The following is a 12,573-nucleotide window of genomic DNA, read 5'->3' as shown; positions in this document are numbered from 1 at the left end:
CTTTAGTCCCAGCACTTGGGAGGCAGAGGCAGGCAGATCTCTGAGTTCGAGGCCAGCCTGGTCTACAGATGGAGTTTCAGGATAGCCAGGGCTACACAGAGAAAAACCCTGTCTTAAAAAAACAAACTAAGCCGGGCGGTGGTGGCGCACGCCTTTAATCCCAGCACTCGGGAGGCAGAGGCAGGCGGATCTCTGTGAGTTCGAGACCAGCCTGGTCTACAAGAGCTAGTTCCAGGACAGGCTCCAAAGCCACAGAGAAACCCTGTCTCGAAAAACCAAAAAAAAAAAAACAAACTAAGCCTATGTTAAAAATGTCTTTAATAAACTTCAACTGTGCTTAAACAACAACAGAACAGTCCAAACGAGAAGGGAGAAACCTGAAATTTATTGAAGGCTTACTCAGTGTTACAAACATTCATGTTCACAATGTTTCACAGGTCAGGCAATTAAGATTAAATAACTTGCCCGAGGTCATGCAGCTAGAGGTGGCAGAGCTGAGAAGCCACCTAGATTCATGTCTCTTCTAGCCCGTCCTTGCCACCACATAGCAAGGCACAAATTTACCTGATCGCCAACACTCAGCTACTATCAGGAAGAGGCATTCTCATGCTGGGGACCATTACTAAGTTTCCTCCATCAATGCTGTAAGCAGCGGCATCTCCTCCCACAGCTAGAACACCCATGCAGCACAGGACGGAAGCTCTGCTTCCCATAGGGACAGAGGCAAGCAGCAGGAGCCCCCACAGGCAGGCAGGAAAGGAAGGCCTTGGAGGGGATACAGCAGGTTTCTTTTTGAGCCAGCGGGTACACAGGGCTGCAGGTCCCAACCAGCCAATGCCTGTGGCTCCAGCATTTGTCTGGATCTGTTCACTGGTACAAGCCCAAATCAGAGCCCAGTCTCTCGGCTGCCTCCATTGAGGCTGAGGCTGTGTGGGCGCACACCATGTTCTAGCCGGCGGCTGGACAGGAGTCGCCTTAGGGAGGAGCCAGAACTCAAATCACCACAGCTACGTAGGTGGAGGCTCTCCCGACCTGATCGTCCCCATGGGCTCCTGCGCACCTGGAAGGGGACACAGGAGAGGGTATTGGTATGGGCCAACCTAAAGCGCCAAGCTTTCCCAGTGATGTTTTCCCGGCTCCCCTAACGCTTACCTGCTTATGTCCATGGGCTGCAGTTCCTGCGGGATCTGGGGACTTCCTGGACAGCTGGAGGAAACGAGTGACTAGACCTCGGCCTGGCCAGCTTCCTTTCAGATCCCCTAGAGAGCGGGCAGGTGCAGGACCTGAAGGCAGAGGCACCTTCTGGAAAGTGGGCACTGGGCGGCGTTTCTCAGCTGAGCGGGCACGTAGCAGCTTGGGGGAAGGGCGGCGGGCTAGGCGGAAAAGGCAGGCTTCAGAACAGAGCCCTGCAGAGAAAGAGCGTGTAGCCCATGTGTGTCGGCCACACAGTGGCCCTACACCCTCCAGCGGCCTACCACCTGTGTACGGACCTGTGTCTGCAGAGGAGAGAGTGGCGGCTTCTTCGTCAAGCACTTTGGTATAGAGGTCCCTGAAGTCAGCTGGGCAGAGAAAAAGGATAGTGTAAGCGCTATATGACCACACCTCTCCCGCTGTCCACCGTCCGGAGAGCCCAGGCTCAATGGGATTTCCTGGTTCTCACACTCCATCACCTCTGCCTACAAGCAGATGATCTAATGTAGGAAGATGGGATCTCCAGTGCTCTCCTTCACTGCGGTAGTCTCCCTAGCTCTGCTTAGGATCCCCAGATGAGATTTCGGACTCCTCCTGTGTGGCTGTGAACTATTTCGCTTTATATCTTTTCTCAGTAAGAAGCAGAGACTTCTGGCTGATCTGTCTCTATAACCAAGTAACCTGTTATGTAGCCCAGCCTTAGGCGCTGTGGAAATGGTTTCAAGAACCAAGTACTCCAGAAGCCTCTGTCCCTCAGGGCAGGGTCCCAGTTCTAGTGGTTACCCTTCCCTGAACCAGGGGACGGTATGGCTCACCAGTATCGCTGGAGGTGGTGATGCCTGGGTCGCTGTGAGACCTTGGCAGCAGCAGTGGTGGAGGAGGTGTCTGGTGAGGAGGCCGGTGCCCGGGCGGGGTGAGGGAACCTGAGCTATCGCTGAAGCGTCGAGCTGGAGCTCGGGTAGGAGGGGGTGCAGCTGAGCGGCTGCCTCCTCTGGGAACCCGCCGTCTCAGCTCGGGGAAGCAAGGTCCCACCCAGGGCGGCCAGCCCTCCAATCGGTGGCAACTGCGAGCAGCTGTGGGGGCACCCAATGGGGGTGGGGCTTCAGGGGCTGAACAGGAATAGGAGCGGGCAGCCCGAGGGGGCCGCCTGGGCAAGGGGCTGTCTTCAAAGGGGCCCCGCAGGCCGCAGTCCAGGCTAAGGCAGTAGCCTGCTCGGCTGCGCTGGATGGAGCGGAAGAGCACATAATCGACGGAGCGCACAGAGCCCTGGAGTTCCAGCAGGCATGAGTCTTCTGATGGGCTAGAGCCCCCAGGGAGGTCGCCAATGGCTGACAACACCAGGGACCCGCTGTCCATGGACACTGTGGGTGGCAAGGGAGGGAGCGCTAGGTAGGATAGCAGGAGGGCAGTTGCCACTCTGACTCCAGCTTTATCTTCAAGCAGACAGATAATCCCAGGGTTCTACGAAGTCACAGTCCTTCACCTCCAAACCCTAGCTGAGCTCAGCCTTGTTTTTCCCTCCCTATGGCCCCACCCTGCCCTGTCCGTTCCGACCCCAATCCGCTCACCATCTACAATGGAGGCCACCCGCTCACAGACACAGGAGCCATCATGAAGCTGAGGATCAAACAGAGTGGCCTGCAGAAGACACAGGGTCAAATGTCCAGCCCTTCGCACTGGCATGACCACTCCCATGCACTGGAAAGACTGAAGAGCAGAGATTCCAGACCAGCTTTGTCACTCTCTGTAAGTTAGCTGGGTTTGAGACAGGGTTTACTGGGTATAACCTAGGCTAGCCTTTAAACTCCTAATCCTGCTGCCTCCGCTTCCCAAGTGCTGTTTCTAGACTTGCCACTACAGGTGGCTTTGTATAAATCACTTATGAGGGTATTAGTTTCCATCTTTTAAGATCTTTTAAGACAAGGTCACTGAAGCCTTGGTTGGGCATTGCTGTTTTTTTGTTTTTTGTTTTGTTCGACACAGAAACCCTCTGTAGCTTTGGAGCCTGTCCTGGAACTAGCTCTTGTAGGCACCACCAGGCTGGTTTCAAACTCAGAGATCTGCCTGCCTCTGCCTCCCCAGCGCTGGGATTACAGGAGTGAACCATCACACGCAGCGGCACATCTTTATACTAGAGACGTACTAGTTCATCTCCCACCCACCTCAGCAGCTCTAGGGAAGATGAAAGCCCACAGGGGGGTTGCTATAGAGATCACGAGGACTATTGATATCTTTATCAAACAGCTTATCCACAGCTCCCGGCTGCACCGAGCCCTCCTCACCTGGCTGTCTCTTCGTAGCCCCATAACGGCCTCGTAAGAAGGAGGGCAATCAGTAGGGTACAAGGGCACTGGGCTATCCATGGAGCCATTGTACGTGATGCTGGCGGGATGAGGAGAGGATCAGGGCCTGGGAAACAGCTCCTGCTCCACAACTCTGCCTCCCCACCATGCTGGACCCAGCCCCATCCTCTTCCTCAGGTTCCCCAGCAGGACCTCACCCAGCCTCACCTTTGTGCGTCCGTTTCTGAGCTGCAGGTATACTCTGGAGGATAGTAGGGTGGTGGGGGCACGGGAGGGACAAATTCCTCCAAGTCCAGCATGGTGTGGAGGAGAGGAGCTGGAGGCGAAGATGTACAAGCCAGGGGCCCTAGGGGGCCTGAGACTGAGCGTTCAGGGGCCAGCTGCTGGGGAGCAAGTCTGGTTTCAAATTTCTTTCCTTTTTGCTATTTTTATGGCCCTACCTTCTCCAAGATGCAGTTCCAATCCTTCTGAACCACACCCAGTTCCTTCAATCTATGCCTACAGCATACAATTTGCCTACCCACAAATCTCTTTCCGTTTCACATCTGTCCACAGCACCTTTTCCCTGCCACCACTGTCCATCTTTATCCCTGCTCCCACCTAGGCTGTCTTGGCTTCAGCCCATCCAACCAGTCTTCTTCACTCCCTTTGGTCCTAAACATCCCTGTAATAAAACTCCTCAGGTGGCCCAGAGCCCCAGGCTCAGAACCCAGACCTGTAGCTACTACTTTGCAAGTCCAGTTCCACCACCTACGCACTCCATGCTTCCACTGGACCTCTCTGCTTGGGCCTCGCTCCCTTCTCACCATGTGCACCAGGTCCAGGGAGAAGATCTGCACACAGCAGACAATAGCAGAGAGGGTACAGATTATTGCGGCACAAATGGTGAGCCCACAGACACTGAAGAGGAGGTTCTGGAGAAGGAAAGACAAGTAGAGGAGAGGAGTACGGGGCTTGGGAGGGGTAAACCCCACGTATGCAAGGAGAAGGCATTGGGGACAGCATGTTCACCTTGAGGGCCCCGCGGGCTTCATCGCAGGTGGAGTTAAGGGCAACTTTCAGCTCCTGGCCCCACTCTGGACAGGGTCTGTGTAGAGGAATAGGGGGGCAGCACACACAGACCTTCCCTTCCTGTATGGGAGTGGGAAGGGCAAGGCAGCCAGGATCAGAGCAAACTCAAGGGTCCCTCACGCTTCCCCTAACCAGTTGATTCCAGCTCTCCCACCTCAAATCTCACCATGGAGCATTCTCGGAAGTCCTGAGCCAGCTGGGCATTCTTACAGGAGAGAACCGAGCCAGCCATGCTGAGCATGACACAGAGCACCGAAAGCAAGGAGAAGAAAGAGATCTGGGGGGAGAGGATGTCACCTCAGACTGGGACCTTCCCAGTCACCCTCTTCCTAACACACTTTCTGACAGCCTGGCATCAACTGGAAAGCCAGTTCCCCTTCCTGAGGGCATAAAGGTGGCATAAAGGGTATCCCCTCTGGTGTTGGGCACCTGCCTCCCAGTGGGCATTGGGCCTTGGCACCTACCACTAGAGTGAATGGACGCTTCCAGGACACAATGCCAACCAACCCGGAGAACGCCAGCTAGGGACAGAGTGGGCACAGGCTCAGCCTGGCAGGGGAAGCACCTGAGTGAGCCCCTCGCCACAGGATGCACCCAGCCCTACAAGGAGGGAGAGGACCGGGGAGGAAGGAAAGACAAGCTTGTGGGCTTGAAGGTGAGGAGGGGTGGAGCCTGAGAAGCTTCTCCCACCCCACTACTGTGCACTCTTTACCCAACTCACCGAGAACCCAGCCCAAGACGGGCAGGACCTTTTGATGCTCTCGGTGGTGGTGACAGAGGAGGCCACCATGCTGAAGGTTACCACCAGGATGCCCAAGAGTACCTGGGCTAGCCCCAACGTAAGCAGGGCCTGCAGCCAGGGTCGGTGGAGGCGGAGGTGGGTAAGGCCCCGGGTACTGGGCCGGCTGGTCAGCGAGCGGCTGGAGTCACTGGGCGAGGGCATCATGCCTGCCGCCTGGTTGCCCATACCTCGCTCGGTTCCCCTTGATACTTGGGAGCATCTCAGAGGCGCCCAAGGCCCCGTTCTTTATCCTTTCCAGCGCCCTTGCTGTAAAGCCCACCTCCTGGCTAGGTCCTCTGGGGCATCCCCCAGGGACACCAGCTGGAGGAAGGCCCAAAGGAGGGGTGTCACGAAGGGACAGTGAGGGGCTCCCACCCCACCACCAGACGGGTACCGTGCCCGGGGCAGCGATGAGGACGCGAGAGCACCGGCTCATTGCATTTCCTTAATGAAGAGAGGTGCCGAGAAGGGCTGATCCTAGACTGAAGATAAGAGTAGCGTTCCGGAGCCCAGGGAAGGGTGGGGAGGGCAAAGGCGAGAGGAATGCAAGGAAGTCTACAGAAGAGGAGAAAGGTCTGCATGCAGGGACTAGAGGTGCCTTTGGTGATCCAGGGCCGCCTGGTGGGGAGAGGCCGCGGAAACTGGCTTCAGGGTCGCGGTCCCGCTCCCCTCCCCACCACGCTCTGCTCCCTTAGCTCCTCCAGCTGCAGCAGGGCAGGCTCTAGAGGCGGGGGGAGGGGGGCTGATGGTGGTACGGAGGGGTGTGGCGGCTGGTGCAATGCATTCCGGGAGCTGTAGTCCGAAAGCAACCCTGGGGAGGGGAAGAGATAGGGAGAGGCCCTCCTCCAACCTCAGCCACGCCCTGAAGCCTAGCTCCTTAAGGACCATTCCTGTGCCCATTTCCCGCCCTACCTAATACTTCAGGTTCCTGGGATGCACAGTTCTCAGCAGGGGTGGCTGACTGTCCATCATTTAAGGAAAGTGGTGGCAAATAGACTGGGCTGGGGCTCCCCACATCTCGGGCCTCCTACCACCTCACCCGGTTTGTCAAGAACAGCTTCTCCTGTAGACACTCTGCTTCGCTCCAGCCCCTCCCCCAACACTCTGTTAAATGGCTTGATCTCCAGTAAAGATCCAGGAAATGGTGAGTTTTAGTCATACTTTTTTTTCTTTTTTAATTTAAATAACGGAAGAGATATCCTTGGCACAGCAGAGGGAATCTGGGTTTGGGGTATGTGAGAGGTGGCAGCAGTGTCTCCAGATGGGGGATAAAGGCAAGTAATGACTGAGTCACAGTGGGCTCCCCAAACCTCCACGTCAGGTTTAGATTCCTGGCTGTGGAATTAAGAGCCCCATAGAAGTTATTAAGTAGCAATGCCTCCCTGAGCCCCTGAGACTCCAGGGACAGGGACAGGACATCCCAGGGGACATCATGGGGCCCTGAAGGCATTTTCAGCAGCCCCCGCAGCTGCATTGGCAGCAGCAGTCCGAACTGCAGGGTTGGAGAAGACACCAGCAGCAAACTCCTGCTGGGCTTTCTGAAAGCTGGCACCTGTTCGGCGGTACAAGGAGTGGATCTGCAAGATGATAGCAGACACATCACTACATAGGCAAGTCTCTCCCACCCACCCCAAGCTGACACCACCACCACTCACCGGCTGCTGCTCTTACCTTTCCTTCCGGGATGACACTCCCTCCCTCCCTGCACCAAAGTCCATTAGTTGAGAACCCGCCCCTCTGCTAGCCCTGCCCTGGTTCCTTCTCACTGTTCCACTCTGCACCCCTAGGGACCCGTGATCTCACCCTCTCACCCCCACTCCCGCTGTGCCCCTCACCCCCTCACCCCCACTCCCGCCTTGTCCCCCTCACTCCCACTCCCGCCGTGCCCCTTACCCGCTTCAGCATCACAATCCCCAGCACGGCGATGCCAGTGAAGAGCAGAGCAACCAGCAGCATGAGCACGGCCACGGCTGGGTTGGTGCCCACCGCCACAATTGCGAATACCCAGCCACTGTGGGGAAGAGGTGTTGGTGAGGAGGGCTGTTTAGCAGGTGTTGGCAGGGGCTGTTTTCCCAGCCTTCACTGGGTATGCTGTGAATACGTAACACGCCCATCAGTGGTCACCAATATGGCGGCCTTCCACGAACCAGTCCCACTTAACTCGTCTCTGAAGTGTTAGCTCCTAGCTCTCCTGGCGTCCGCACTCAGAACAGGATCTTCTCACTAGAGGGTGCTCCCTTCTCTCAACTGTGGTGACATGCCTTCCCCAGGAAGACTTCTGCTCCTGTCTAGAGCTCCCTGGGCTCTCTAGCTAGGTATCTTGACTTGTTACATCAGCCTCTTGGGGAAGCCCACATGTCCCCTACTGGACAACTCTACCCTGAAACTGAACTGCTACAGTGGGAGGAGAAGTGGCAACTCACACACCTGAAGCCCCACCCTGGGATGCCAATGGCCTGGAGGACAAAGAACACATCCTGGACGAAGAAAATGAAGAAAAAAACGAAGAAATTGAATGAACTATCACTCCTGCAAAGAGAAAAAAAGGGTGGGGGAATTAAGACTGGGGTTGGAGAAGCAGCTATGGGACCCCCTGCAGACCCCCGCCTGGCCCTCACATACCGGAAAGCCTTATACATCGGGCGGTACCAGCAGACGAAGGAGCAGGGGGTGAAGAGGAGGAGCCAGAGCATGGATAGCCCAAAGCCGGACCCACTGCTGGTGTCCACACAGAACCTGGCCAGGCAGGCCAGGAAATTCAGCACAAGAGTCAAAGTGCTGCCTGAGGGGCAGAGGGACAGGATGAGGGGCTGTCTGGAATGCAGTGAAGCCTGCCACAGATGCCTTCCCAGTGTGGCAGCAGCATGAAAAGATGGCACCCCATGCCCTAGAGAATGAACCCCACAGATCAGGCATAATCTCCTTAAAAAATTTGCAATAATTCAGAATCCATTTATGTGTGGTGACAGAGGCAGGGTGGGCTAAGAACACACACACCATGACAGAGAGTAACCCTAAAGGGCCTCGCTTTCAGAGTGTGCTCTGGGGGCATTTCACAGGTTATCTGCAAGGTCTCCCAAAAAGACTTCTCACACTCACACAACCAGAGGTAGTACATGGTGGACACTGTCTTCTGAAATTCTTGTGGGATATCTACGGAGATGTCCTGGAAAAAGCAAGGCTGGACTGGGCAGAAAGATGGTAGGGGAGGCCAGTTGTTCTGTCGAGCTGTAAGGCAAAAAGCAGGAGGAAGGCCTCACAAAGGAGTGTAAATCAGCAAGGGACACTCCCCTCCCTCCACTCCTGTCTTCTCAGTTATGAGTCCAAAGAAACGAAAAGTGGGAAACAGGAGGCATGGCAGAGCGCACCTATTATCCCACACTGAGGAGGCTGAGGCAGGAGGACAGAAAGTTCCAGCTCACCCTTCCAAGACAAAACAAAGAACAGAAAAAGAGGAGTAAGCAAATTTGCAGTATTTGTGGATCATGTCAAAAACTCTGCATAGGTGAATTTATTTAACCCTTACGATTTCCTACTTTGTAAAATGAGAACATTTTAGAAAACGGGAAACTGGCTGGGGCGGTGGTGCACACCTTTAGTCCCAGCACTCAGGAGGCAGAGGCAGGCAGCTCTCTGTGAGTTTGAGGCCAGCCTGGTCTACAGAGCAAGTTCCAGGGAAGGCTCCAAAGCTACAGACAAAAAACTCTGTCTCGGAAAAAAAAAAAAAGCAAGAAACTTCAGTGGTGGGATTTTGTTGTTGGTGGTGGTTTTTTGAGTGCTGGGATTAAAGGCGTGCGCCACCACTGCCCGGTTCAGTGGTGGGATTTCTAAGACCACCAGCCCAGGGCTGGAGCGATGACTCTGGCAAAGGTGCAGCGTTTGGTTCCCGCACCCACATAAGGGTTTACAACAGCCTGTAACTCCAGCTCTGGGGGGGTCTGTTGTTCTCTTCTGGCCTCCATGGACACAGCACACATATGGATGCATTTGCATACATGCAGGCAAAACAATCAAATGCACAAAATAAAAATATTATAAATCTTTAAAAAACAAACCCATTATGTAACTGCGTAAGATCCCATGGCTAAGAAGCAGTGCCAACTCTAACTCTACCTCAGTTCTAATAACCTGACTGACGAACATGATCTAAGATGCTTTCGCAGCTCCTTCCAAACTACCAAGCATTCTTTCTCACCCTACCAAGACCTACTTACTACCTGTGCCACCCAGGCCAGCATGCTGCAGCTCTCGCTCCCGGCGGTCCAACTCTTCTGCCTTCCGGTTGAGCTCCTCCTGCTTCTTGAGCAGCTCCGCAGTGGCAGCTGCAGCAGAAGCCTATACAACAGGAGCAGAGGCAGTTGTGAGCTGCAGAGCAGCGCTGCCTGCTTTCCTTACCACCTGCACCCCACTTACCTGAGTGCTGTAGGAGCCGTAGTTCTTGGGCTCCGTAGGGCTGAGCTTTCTTGAGGACTGTACAGTGGGAGCTGAGGGTGGCGGCAAAGGGGCTGGGGCTGGGGCAGGAGGCTCATAGGCTGGCGGGGGCTGTTGAAAACAAGCCTCAGAGGTCAGCTACTCCCTGGTAATACGGAGATCTCGTCTGCGTGCCTTATCTGCCACATCAGCAGCTCTTCTCCGACCAATCAGGAACCTCCTTGTTGTTTGCTTTGTTTTCGAGACAACAGGCACTTGGGCTAGTCTAGAACTTGCAATATTCCTGCCTTATTCTAAGCACTGGATAGTCCTGTGTCATGTGCCCAATAGGAAGCTACTTCTTGTGTGAGTTTAAGTTGGACACCTCTTTCAGGACGTGTAGTAGTCCTGGCCACGCCTCTTATCCAATGCTTCAGTAATACACGAAGCATTTATCCACATACTGTCTCCTTAACTTTTTTTTAAAGATTTATTTATTTATTTCATGTGCATTGCTGTTTTACCTGCATGTATGTGTGAGGGTGTCAGATGACCTAGAACTGGAGTTACAGACAGTTGCGAGCTGCCATGTGGGTGCTGGGAATTGAACCTGGGTCCTCTGGAAGAGCAGCCAGTGCTCTCATCTGTTGAGCCCTCTCTCCAGTCCCTCCTTAACTTTTAAAATTTTTTTAAATATTTATTTATTTATTATGTATACAATATTCTGTCTGTGTGTATGCCTGCAGACCAGAAGAGGGCACCAGACCCCATTACAGATGGTTGTGAGCCACCATGTGGTTGCTGGGGATTGAACTCAGGACCTTTGGAAGAGCAGTCAATGCTTTTAACCTCTGAGCCATCTCTCCAGCCCCCAACTTTTTAAATTTTTTAAAATTACATTTATTTACTCATATGTGTGAGTTGGTGTGTGTGTGTGTGTGCTCTCAAATCATGGTGTGGCTGTGGAGGTCAGAGGACAACTTGTGGGAGCTTGCTCTGTTCTGCCATCACACTGGTCCTGGGACTGAACTCAGGCTGAGACTTTAGCACCTGAGCTACCTGGCTTTTCCGCCCTTCCTGAGACAGGGTCTCATAATCCCACTCTGGCCTCCAACTTGCTAATAGCCAAGGATGACCTGGACTTTGATTACTCCTGCCTGTACCTCTCAAGTGTCCCCATCCTGTTTATGTAGTGCTGCGGGTTGGGGATTAAGCCCTCTCCAACTGAGCTACAGCCCCTGTGCTCCCCTTAACTCCTCTACTCTCAAATGTCTACTAGTCCTCCTCATCGTCTGCACTCTGACTGCAGACCTAAGCAGGTTTCTCAACCCTGACAAGCCCCAACCTCGATTCTCTTCAAGTAAGCCTTTCCACAGACCGATGGTCCTCCCTGGACTGACTTTTCTAACTCCAAACTAGATGACTCCGTTGCCCTGGGCTAGGCTTGCCCTGATTGTATGTTGTCTCTCAGAGAGCTAAAATACACAACACTTAAAGCCCCAGTACTGACAGACGAAATACACAGTACTTAAAGCCCCAGTACGCACAGACGGAGCTTATCACACACTCCCCTTCCCCTGCTCTTCTGTGTTCCTTCTAATTGCTCACCTCTCGGTTCTCAAAAGGGTTGTACACATCAAGCGTGGCATACTGCTGGCTGGGTCGATGCTGGATCACAGCTGGGTCCTGAGAGCAGAGACTTAGGTTCAGGGGGCACTCGATGCCAAGGGAATTCCTAGGAACTTCCCCAAGCCGCTGGTAGCTCTAAGTACTGAGACTCGGTGATACGCCGTTGTTCCCAACATTTGTCTTCAACTCCATCACCCTATATTGCTAGAACCCACTCATTACACGGGCAGAGCCCACTTTCCATTAGCCCCCCCAGTGCTCACTGGTCTGGAGCTGCCGTAACCTCCACGTAGAGACACTCCTTCCCTGGGTCAAATGTCACGAATGGGAATAGCAGTACGACCCCACAGACTGGGGGAAATTCTGCCCAAAGGAGGCCGGCGCAAGTCACCTGAAAGGGATTGTCAAGCTCGCCGGAGTCGGAGAACGGGCTCCTGATGTCTCTGTTCTGAGCCATGTTTGCAAGTGAGGCCGGCCGCCCCTGCCCTCCACGCCCCTGCCGTGGAAGTACGGCGCCGGCGGCCCTGAGAACTCGCTCGGTGCGCTCGGTCTACCCGCTTCTCTGTGTTCCAATTGGTTAAAGCAACCGGAAGAGTCGCTAAGATTCCCGCAGCAGCAGCAAACTGCGCTTGCGCCTTAGTAAAAAAACTTAAGCGGGAAGCACCTCACGTGATAACCCTGAACCAGTCTCCGCAGTCTAGCGCCGCACTTCCTCCACGTGACTGCCTAGCAGGAAAGAACTTCTCATCCCAGGTGACCTCACGTAAAGGAACGGAACACAGGAAACTTTTGCACTGGAAAGTGGCTGGAGACTGTTTTCTTTTTTGTTTTTCGAAACAGGGTTTCTCGGTAGCTTTGGCGCCTGTCCTGGAACTAGCTCTTGTAGACCAGGCTGGCCTCACAGAGATCTGCCTTCCTCTGTGCTGGGATTAAAGGCGTGGGCTACCACCGCCAGCGGGAGGTTGTTTTCTATATGGGTTTCTGGATCTACTTGAGGGGACAGCTTCATGGCTACAGTCACATGCCCACTTATTTACAGGGTCAAAGCTATTTCCCAACAGTAACTACTCCAGATCACACAACTTCTACCTGATCGCATCTGTTTTAATCTTTACTATCTTCGAAAAGAAAGTGTATTTAAATTCATAGTCTTGGCTCTAATTTGGGAAGACAAAGAAGCTCTGCCTT

At 54.0% G+C, this 12,573-nt stretch overlaps 2 protein-coding genes across 11 annotated transcripts; both read right to left on the bottom strand.

The window, feature by feature from the left end:
• Positions 1-363: 363 nt before the first annotated feature.
• Positions 364-6,357, bottom strand: Fam189b (family with sequence similarity 189 member B). 9 transcript variants are annotated; one of them, XM_038310796.1, is made up of 12 exons: positions 5,287-6,357; positions 5,030-5,086; positions 4,732-4,842; positions 4,506-4,625; positions 4,253-4,408; positions 3,702-3,874; positions 3,474-3,573; positions 2,760-2,898; positions 2,007-2,552; positions 1,491-1,559; positions 1,153-1,406; positions 364-1,060 (listed from the first exon to the last, which is right to left on the bottom strand). In XM_038310796.1, exons 1-12 carry the CDS (start codon positions 5,530-5,532, stop codon positions 887-889), a joined length of 2,145 nt encoding a protein of 714 aa, XP_038166724.1. In that variant the 5' UTR covers positions 5,533-6,357; the 3' UTR covers positions 364-886. The 9 variants fall into 9 exon arrangements, with proteins under 9 accessions (XP_038166724.1, XP_038166725.1, XP_038166729.1 ...); XM_038310797.1 differs by having other exon boundaries at positions 1,153-1,373; XM_038310801.1 differs by having other exon boundaries at positions 2,760-2,829.
• A 147-nt stretch (positions 6,358-6,504) lies between these two features.
• Positions 6,505-11,985, bottom strand: Scamp3 (secretory carrier membrane protein 3). Of its 2 annotated transcripts, none has more exons than XM_038310810.1 (9): positions 11,777-11,985; positions 11,365-11,442; positions 9,760-9,888; positions 9,561-9,681; positions 8,446-8,574; positions 7,969-8,128; positions 7,774-7,875; positions 7,240-7,357; positions 6,505-6,923 (listed from the first exon to the last, which is right to left on the bottom strand). In XM_038310810.1, the coding sequence occupies exons 1-9, from the start codon at positions 11,840-11,842 to the stop codon at positions 6,777-6,779; spliced, it is 1,050 nt and encodes a 349-aa protein (XP_038166738.1). In that variant the 5' UTR covers positions 11,843-11,985; the 3' UTR covers positions 6,505-6,776. The 2 variants fall into 2 exon arrangements, with proteins under 2 accessions (XP_038166738.1, XP_038166739.1); XM_038310811.1 differs by having other exon boundaries at positions 9,564-9,681; positions 11,777-11,982.
• Between the last annotated feature and the right edge of the window lie 588 nt (positions 11,986-12,573).

The sequence above is a fragment of the Arvicola amphibius genome, chromosome 14 (genome assembly GCF_903992535.2).
Source record: "Arvicola amphibius chromosome 14, mArvAmp1.2, whole genome shotgun sequence".
NCBI classification, from domain to species: domain Eukaryota; kingdom Metazoa; phylum Chordata; class Mammalia; order Rodentia; family Cricetidae; genus Arvicola; species Arvicola amphibius.
This window is presented reverse-complemented; position numbering and strand designations above follow the sequence as displayed.